Source organism: Crassostrea angulata, chromosome 10, assembly GCF_025612915.1.
Source record: "Crassostrea angulata isolate pt1a10 chromosome 10, ASM2561291v2, whole genome shotgun sequence".
NCBI classification, from domain to species: domain Eukaryota; kingdom Metazoa; phylum Mollusca; class Bivalvia; order Ostreida; family Ostreidae; genus Magallana; species Magallana angulata.
In genome coordinates, this window is record NC_069120.1 from 43,582,239 (window position 1) to 43,592,220 (window position 9,982).

At 33.5% G+C, this 9,982-nt stretch overlaps 1 protein-coding gene across 1 annotated transcript; it reads left to right on the forward strand.

Moving 5' to 3' along the window:
* Positions 1 to 7,800: 7,800 nt before the first annotated feature.
* Positions 7,801 to 8,757, forward strand: LOC128167606 (uncharacterized). Its single transcript, XM_052833408.1, has 3 exons — positions 7,801 to 7,944; positions 8,267 to 8,384; positions 8,499 to 8,757. The coding sequence occupies exons 1-3, from the start codon at positions 7,894 to 7,896 to the stop codon at positions 8,678 to 8,680; spliced, it is 351 nt and encodes a 116-aa protein (XP_052689368.1). The 5' UTR covers positions 7,801 to 7,893; the 3' UTR covers positions 8,681 to 8,757.
* Positions 8,758 to 9,982: the final 1,225 nt, after the last annotated feature.

The window sequence follows — 9,982 nt, forward strand, 5'->3', positions numbered from 1 at the left end:
AAAAGGGAACATGTTTGGACCTGCCAGCAAGCTAAAGATTGATTTACTCGGGTCGCTGAATATTGATTAATGTTCAGGGTTGGGTAGACGTGGCCATTTTAAGACTTTAATTGATGTCTTAATCTAGAAGAGATCTAACTAAAGATATAGAAAAATGTCAGAAATATTTGATCTTTTTCTTCGTTACTCTTAATAGCTGTTTATAGCTTTAAAAATCCCGTCTGAGAATTTAAAGTAAATCTGATTATCTCCTAGTCTCCTAATAGTCCACAACCACTATTTCTTATAAAAGGCATCTATAAAAAATAGCTGTTCAAAACAATCGCAAAACGTTATTTTAATTTTTGCAATAATAAACATATTAAATTTTAAAAAATCATACGATCTGGGCTTTTTGTTTCGTTAAAATGAAAAATTTTGTAAGTGAAAAAAAACCCCTAAACAATCTCAATCAATTTCATCATTACCCATACGAGAAAAAGGAGGGAAACGTAAACATTCATCACCTTAAAAAAGTATAGAAAATTAATGCATTATTAGTACAAAATTTTTTTTTTTTAAAAAGTATCAATAAAAATCGAACATCCATTCAACGTTTTGTTCCACCTACCTCCACACAAAGTATGAAGAACGTTAACTTTGCCTTTTTAGAATAAGACAATGTCGTAAAATATGAATAAAATATGATTCATATTTAATGAAAATATCATTACCAATCACTGACTGATTTAAAAAAAAAACCATTTATATGATAAGATAATTATGAATGTTAAAAAAAATTGTTGACTGCCTGGGATCGAACACCATAATGACACTCGTACCAATCATTGGTTTATTGAAGAAGAAGAAAACAATTCCAATAAAGAACTTTATATGATATGAGTTAAATTTGGCCCCCATAATTCGCCAATTTTAAAAGTGTTTCGAGTACAATAAAATGCTATGTTATTTTTTAAAAGAGTTGATATAAAATATATTTTTCACATATTTATTTCATTTATTTGCACTCACTTGCAGTATATGACGTCAGAAGTGACGCTATTTCTAAAATTCAATCAAAATAAGTAAAAAATTGACGTTTTTTAAAATCTTTTTACGAATGGGAAATATAGAGCGCATGCTTGAACAAGGAAAAAAATTTTCACGGTCACTTATTAGTCTTGGCTATATACATCTCTGATTAAAATATTTTGTTTGTTCAAGCATGCGCTCTATGTTTTCGAAAAGAAAAACTGCTTGAAAACAAGCTGTTTTATGCTAAAAATGCAAAAATGGCGGGAAAGGGTTGTCTTTAGAATGCCACATTTTTAAATTGTGGGCACTTGAATCAATATGAACATTAAGTAAAAACATCACATATATATCTGTACAAATAAAACAAAGAATTACGGTAAAATGATGATATTCATTTTAGGGGGCCATTTTAGGCCTATACCATATATAGTCCTTTGTTTACAAAAGGTGAGTATCAAAGTAGATAGGTGGATACCCGTCAGTAGGTCCTGAGTAAGGATCCTATTTTGTAGATAGGTAGTGTCACAACTGTGGGTTATATGTTGACGATCTCTGTCACCATATATATTTACCACCCAGCCACGGCTCACCCGACTATACGTATTCATACTTAATATTTAAACCTATGGTTCATAGAGTTGTGAAATGTTCCGTTTGCAGTGACGTATGTAATTAGAGACAACTCTCCTTTGCCTGTTCTCACGTATATGTACCAAGTCGGAGATTCTTATGGGGTGTTAGTTTGGGGAGGGGGAATGGAACGTGTGACAAAAGACTTTCAAACATATTGATATTTATAGCATTCGTCAAAAACGTGAAACAGAAAGGAAAATGTGATTTAAAGACAATGGGTACGATTTCGGGGATTTGGCCTTGAGAAGGAAAAAAACCTTCATCCCTAAGAAGTTAGTAGATTAAGAAAAAGTAACACATGATTGCGTCTGATAATAAACGATTGAATCAATTTAAAAAAAAAATTTGAGGAAAAAATCTAAAACGACCAGGGATCGAACCTCATCTTTAAATCCTACCTTATGCACATCAGACTAATATAGGAACTTTTAATAAAAAAAAAAGAAAATGATAAAAGGTGAGTGTCGATTAAGCCGGGTGGATACCCGGCCCGACGGACGTCGAGACGCCCGCCGAGACGAGATATGGCCAACAGCTTTTGGCTCTGTTGAGTGTTGAACTTCATGTCTCTTCTTAAAACACTAGTACTCCCACCCGGCCACGGCTCACCCGGTTGTCTATATATCGATCTTTTGGATCATCGAGTTGTGCAATACTTGCATTATCATTACAATGAAAGACAACTCTGGTTTGCCTATACAATCCTTGAAAGTATTGTTTTATGCTACTTCAAAATTAAAAACACATTTAACAGCTTTTAAGGAGGTTCGATAATCGAGGCCGTTTTAAGACTATATTAACCTCCTTGAGAAAAAAAGCTCTATATGAATATAATTAAAAACACTTTCAGATTGTGAATTTTAAATAAGAAAATTTTGGCTAAAAAGTCACATATAAAAATGTGTAGGTAGGTTTAATAGATAGATGTAATTTGTTGACCGTATAGCTGTCCTTTTATGAAATAGTCGCCTTACTAGAATAAATCTTATCTATTCATGAAAGTAGTTGTAATGATTTTCAATAAAGAGAAATTCAATTTCGACTATCAAACGGAGATTTTATAAGTATTATTTAATAAAGCTTATAAACAGGAACCGAAAAATATTGTTGAAACAATCCCAACCCTGTGAAGTATATTTTCTTTCATAGGTCTTTCAAAGGGGGAGGGGGGGGGGCATTTGTGTAAAGAAACCTAGAACGAATTTAATTTTGGGCATATAAATCATAAAATTTAATTCTTAATCATACAACTCTTTCCCTCTCGTGTAGGTGTTTAATTATGTCTTATTGATGTTTATTGTATAATCCCTTTGTTGTCTTTTGATAGCCCGGGATTAGTTAGTAAAATGAATTTGAAATTAATTTAAGATTCTAATATAATTATTAATTTTTTTTTATTTCAATGGCTAAATCTAAGAAAATTTAGAATGTTTGACAAATATTTGAACATTAGTAGTTGAAATTTACAAACGAATTCAAGAAGTTATAATTTACTGTTATATCATTAAAGCTAGAGACTTTTTTCTTAACAAAAAAGATGAGAAATGTGAAATAACGGCAATGAGAACGAAATCAGAGATTTAGTGTTGTAATAAAAAAAAATTATCCTTAAGAAATTTATAGTGTAAGAAAAAAGTAACACCTAATAATTCTAAAAATAAACAAATGAATTAAAATTAAAAAAAAAATGAATGAAAAAATCTAAAACGACAGTTTTACTGTTTAATTAATAAAACTAGAGTCTTCTTTTTCTTTACAAAAATGTTAAATGTGATCTAAAGACAATGGATACGATATCGGAGATTTGGTCTTGTAAAAAAAATCGTCATACATAAAAAATTAATAGAGTAAGAAAAAAGTAACACATGATTACGTCTGAAAATAAACAATTGAATCAAAATTAAATTGAAAAAAAAAATGAATGAAAAAATCTAAAACCACCAGGGATCGAACCTCACCTCTAAATCCTACCTTGTACATATCAGACTAATATAGGAACTTTAAAAAAAAATAAAATAAAATGATTCTTCAATAAAAGGTGAGTGTCGATTTAGCCGGGTGGATACCCCGACCCGACGGACGCCGAGACGCCCGCCAAGTCGAGATAGGGTCAACAGCTTTTGGCTCTGTTGAGTGTTCATGTCTCTTCTTGAAACACTAGTACTCCCACCTGGCCACGGCTCACCCGGCTGTGTATATCGATAAGTAATATTTAAACTCACTGGCTATGGAGTTGTGCAATACTTGCAATAACTTTGCAATGAAAGACAACTCTGGTTTGCTCATGCAATCCCCGAATCGTGACCGGTTTTAGTCATATATTAGTCTCCTTGAGAAGTAGAGCTCTATATGAACATAATGAAGAAAACATTCAAATTGTAGTTAAGTTTATATATTGTGAATTTTTTCTTACTAAGGTCCCTTTTTTATTGGTTGTTTTACGGATTTTTTTTTATGAAAAATGTCCAACATGTGGTTACCAAAAAAAAAAAAAACCCAAAAAACCAAAAAAAAAAAAAAAAACCTGTTCATTTTTCAAAGTTTTAATATGCAAGAGATAGAGATAAAAATGGTGAACATTGCAGGTTTAGTTGTTTTTATTGAATTTGGATGAAAATTCTTTCTTTCTTTTAAAAAAAACATTAAAGCCATGTAACACCTGTGATATGTGTAAAACCAGTTACAAGATATGTTGTCTGAATTTGCCAAACTCAAGTCTTGGAAGTTCAACACGTATTCACGTAATAAAGATTTTTTCCTACCCGTATAATACTTCATCTAAAGAACAATGATGGGATACCCAACACCAACCCTGACTTCCGCATATGTCGTTGTTTCACAAAAATCTTGAGTTTGTTGATATTTGAGAGACACTCACTCTGAGACAGTGACAATAATTTTTTTATGCAAATATCATAATTTCATTGATTGATAAAAAAAGAAAGCGTAAATATATTCACGTGATTAAATAGCAACTATTCTAAATGTAATTTTTTTTTAGGTGTTTGTCACCTTCTAGGGTCGATCCCCTACCCTAAAACATGCTCTGTATCACTTACAAGAACCTTAAGGGTGAGGGTGAGGCTTTGTTAATAATAAATAGGGGTGAGTGTCGAATTAGATGATGGGCTACCACGCAAATCAGGAAGCAGCTCCCTCGTTAGCGGGTATGCTAATAACAAATGCGGTATTGTTAGAACATAGTGACTGAACCACAACAGCGCTTACCCACCCAGCTACGGCTCACCCAGCTTTACGTTTTCGTACTTATTATTTAAAGGTACGATCGACGGAGGTTGACAACGTTGTATGTAATTAAAGACAACTCTACTTTGCTTATTCACATATACTTACATTTTTGAAGTTGGAACATTTATACGAGGGCAGGAAATATGCAAGAAAAGATTTTCAATCATATTTATGAAAACCACAACATTTTTCGTAAAACATGGGAGGAAAAAGTGATTTAATGTGTTCTACAGACCGTAGTTACGATGCTATGCAATAAGGTTGTATGGGGCACCGGTTGATATTAATGTGGATAAAAGTACATTTTAAAACAATATACATTCACTGGAAAATACCTGTTACTTAATATAGCTCCAGGTACCTAGCTGTTGCAATTTGATATTTGAAACGTAGATACTGATTATATAATCTGTATCTGTAACAACCGATTCGTCTTAAATTCGGGAAAGTGTGTAAAATGTCAGTCGATATTCTGAACTATGATATTAAGTTCAAGCAAAATTCAATGGATCTAGTTGTCACTAGAGTTAACATGTATAGTGTTAATGAAGAAATCTTTTTATATTGTGTGTGCTCATACTTACTCTGGATTAAACAAGGTATCTTTTTTAAAACCTAGGAGACTAAATACATGTGACTTAATCTCTCTATTCTTTTCATGCTTCCGTTAGCACTAGACCACGTATCAAATACATTCTAAGAAGTCTTATCAATATATATGGCTATATAAATGATTGTTATAGAGAAGACACTAACTAAAATAGTTGTCTAATTTTATTACGTAGACCACGTTAAACCAAAATTAATCAATGTAAACGTGTACTAAAATACCTGTAGAACATAATTTTTATCGGATTTTCTTTGGTTAAGAGTAGTCCAAATAGTCAATTATCCAATTTTTTTGTATATCGTTTACTAACTATTTTTCTATAAATCCTTAACAGAACCTTAATATTTTAATGATGTCGTGTAAGATAAGTAAGACTCTTTAAGCGTGTTAATTGTGTTATTTCCGTTTTTTGAATATATTTTAACTACTGTGGTTTCATTAATATTCAAGGGTATCAAATTTCGTGGATAAAGTGAATATCACAGTTTCAAGAATACGTAAATTCGTGGCTGTTCTCATGCACCAAGTCGGAGATTCTTATGGGGTGTTAGTTTGGGGAGGGGGAAGGGAACGTGCGACCATATTGATATTAATAGCATTCGTCGTAAAACGTGAATCAGAAAGAAAAATGTGATCTAAAGACAATGGGTACGATATCGGGGATTTGGTCTTGAAAAGGGGAAAAAATCCCGTCATCCCTAAGAAATTAGTAGAGTAAGAAAAGGTAACACACGATTGCGTCTGATAATAAATGATTGAATCAATTAAAAAATAAATTAAGGAAAAAATCTAAAACGACCAGGAATCGAACCCCATCTTTAAATCCTACCTTATGCACATCAGACAAATATAGGAATATTTAGTTAAACAGAAAACGATAAAAGGTGAGTGTCGATTTAGTCAGGAGGATACCCCGGCCCGACAGACGCCGAGACGCCCGCCGAGACGAGATATACCATCAACAGCTCTGTTGCGTGTTGAACTAAATGTCTCTTCTTGAAACACTAGTTATCCCAACCAGCCACGGCTCACCCGGTTGTTTATATCGATAAATAATATTTAAACTTACGGACCATTGAGTTGTGCAATTTCCGGTTGGCTTTACAATGAACGACAACCCTGTTTTGCTGCAACTTCTTACAAGTCAATGATTTTTAAAAAAAATTTAATAAATATAAATTTGGTGTTTAAGATATCCAATCCATATTAGAACTAAATTTTCTGACGTTAAATATCCATTATGTATTTAATACTTTATTGATATATGAAGCATGTTAACAAGAAAAAGATTCCCAAAGTGAAATTTTAGAAAAATGTTATTATCTAAGCAGTAATTAATTAATGAAGATTGCATTAAGCTCGATGAGAAGAAGCAAAATTAGAAAAACAATTTTTCCCGCACCAAATATTTTTCTTACATTGACTATATAAAAAATTGAATTAACATGGAGTCCCCCTCCCACTTTATTGTGAACATGTAAACAATTGAAGCGAAAGAAAGAAAATTAATAATAAAAATTAGAAATTGAAGTTATATGTCGAAAACAGTACGTCCCCATCTGGATTTTCGCAATTTTTGAGAAGTTGTAAATTCACCTCCTCTCTTTTTTTATAAAGATTTTTTGGATGATTCTGCTGCCCCCCCCCCCCCCCTGCCCCCCCCCCCTCCATTCAAAAACGATGCTACGTGCCTGTTATACCGGACAGATATTTTCGAATTGATCTTAAGTTTACAGATTAAAAACAAAAAGGGGGTGGCAACGCTTCAAGAACAGGAAAAGGCATTTATTAGGACACAATCTGCTCTTACATATATAAACTTGTCCTGAAACATAAAAATTATGTCTCAGTGTTCTGAGTATTAAGCCATAATTATACAAATCTGTAATAAATCAAGATTCATTGAATCTGGGGCTATTATGGATTGGATACCCTTAGATTGTTATTGTAAAAGACTCAGTTGTTCACGGGGAGGAGTGTTCATCTTTGAAATTAATTTTTGGAGAGATGAGATAAAAAATCAATATGAAATGTCAAGTTGTCAAGTACGAGTATTGGCATTTGCAAAAAATAATTAAAAAACACAACTTTGTTTGGGCGAATTCAGGACGGGACGAAACCGTTTGCAAGTGTAGAGGGGCGAAAATAAAGCGGGCGAAAATAACCGTGTATACAGTATTTTCTATTTATTTGTTTGATTCGGAATTGGTTTTTGGCCAGAAGTAAAGACTTGGAATATTACTGCCGTATATATGATACTGCCTGTTGTATATACGGTCGTAATAATTATCACCATGAAATACCAAGATAATGTTTGCAAGAAGATTGTCATATTATACAAGTATATTAATACAAAGTCTTATCAGTTTGGTTTTATCTGAATAGTCATGTCGAAGACATTGGTGATTTTTCTGTGTACCATTTTTATCGCTTCAGCGGTAAGTTTCAATAATTGTTTTGGGTTTTTTTTGTCGTCTAATTATAGCTTTTCGTCTCTTTTACTGAAATGAGTTGGCGAAATATAAAAAATGATGATAAGTAGAGTCAAGTACTTCTTGCTGAAGGCTATTTTTTGCCACGGTGATGGCCTGTGCATACCATGAAGAAGAATTATAGCTGCTCAATTGTTACTAAGAAATGATACATATATACTAACATAGAGTACGTAAGTTAATGAATCAAATCTTGAACAAAAGAATTATAAAGTCCGGATTTCACACCGTAATTATCATTAATACTAACAACATTTGTACACTTCAGATCGCCACCCAGTGTTTCACAGACGCCGAATGTGGACAGGATGAATGCTGTTTCCGCCACGAGGGACCGATGATAGTCAGCAAGCGCCAGGATCTACTGCTCACAGCAACTCACCACGGTAAAAAGACGCAGATAGGGACGGACGGACGAACATACAGACAGACGGAAAGATAGTTAGTGAATCGATAATAAGTACTTCGTCACCAGTTAAGATACCGATGATACCTTACAGGTGTGTGTGAGAGGTACCAGGTGCTTGGGGACCACTGCAGCCCCTTTGACAAGCTGAACGGTCACTGTAGCTGTGGGCCGGGACTCACCTGTCAGTTTGTCCCCGCCTCTACCACTATGTCCCCCAAACGGAAGCTTTACATGCCAGGTCCCGGGGCTTATCAATGTGCACCCACGTCATAACCGTGTAGAAAGACGAGAGACTAGGATGTATCTGCATTGTGTAAAAATAAATTTAAAATAAAATATATACATTAAAACTTAGTTCATTCATCTACAAATTGCAATTTTGTATGCTTGGGTCCCCAATATATATTTATACATATATTATGTTGAATAGCAATGAAAAGACTATCAAAATAGTGTGTATATGTAGAGAGAGAGAGAGAGAGAGAGAGAGAGAGAGAGAGAGAGAGAGAGAGAGAGAGAGAGAGAAATTCGAAACAGAGGCGGCTACTTTGATCTACAATTGGGCTATGTCAACACTCCCCTACCACTCCTCATCATGTATTAGCTGACAAAGTCGGATGGATATAAAGTTATGACCTGGTTGCGAGAAAGCTGGAAAAATTACGGAATGTTGATAGTAGACAAAAGGAAAACATTTACCACAAACAAATTATTATAAAGACTTGGGCAAGAAAATCCTTTTATCTAGCTTTCTTGACCATACAGATACCTGCACTTTTACCAAATTAGCAATGCGCAGTTTATAAGTAACAGCTGTCTTTTACGCCCTTTTCCTTTACTTAAAATCCTGAAAGGAATTCACTTTCTTTGAGGAAATATAAGTAAGTTGGCGAATTCCTTGTAAAATTTACCAAATGTTACCAATATGTAAAGTATATAGCCATAACAAAAACGAAAATATTTAGGAACCCAACACTTCCACTTTAATGTCTATAACACTGTACTCCATGGGGTTGTTTTTGATAAATAATGTTCCTATGTTATCCAGTAACATAACAGTTTGATTTTATTCAATCATTGGTGATAAGAATTATTTTTTAGACGACGTTCTGTTATTATAGGATACTCAATGGTAGTATACTTCCCCGTTTTGATTTTTTGTGTGTGCATTTTTGAGTTATTCAAAGCAACTGCCAATTGATAAATTTTAGAGTGTAATACATTTTAAAACATGTAAATTCAGACTCCGACAGGTAAATTATTTTACCCAACCTCACAGTCCTCAGCGACTGAAATGGAAACTGCACATGGTCTATATTAAGAATGTTATATTGTCAAAGTAGTAAAGTATAAATCAAATTTCAAACATGCTTAAATATCTAGACAGTTCAGTGTTTCACACACTTGTATAAAGAGTAAAAACCGTCGAGTCTCCCGCAGACTTTGAAAACCTGTAACGCGAACATTGATTAAACAACTATAACTGTAACGTCTTATCTTTACCTTGAAAGACCGCCTCTCTATCCCGGTACAGATTTGGGTTCATTAAGTTTAAGGCGTAAATTAGCTAGACTC

Excerpts from the sequence above, each read along its gene's own strand:
- LOC128167606 (XM_052833408.1), top strand. The coding sequence starts at position 7,894 with ATGTCGAAGACATTGGTGATTTTTCTGTGTACCATTTTTATCGCTTCA. Across the intron at positions 7,945-8,266 it reads CCATTTTTATCGCTTCAGCG|ATCGCCACCCAGTGTTTCAC; the intron begins GTAAGTTTCAAT and ends TGTACACTTCAG. Across the intron at positions 8,385-8,498 it reads GCTCACAGCAACTCACCACG|GTGTGTGTGAGAGGTACCAG; the intron begins GTAAAAAGACGC and ends GATACCTTACAG.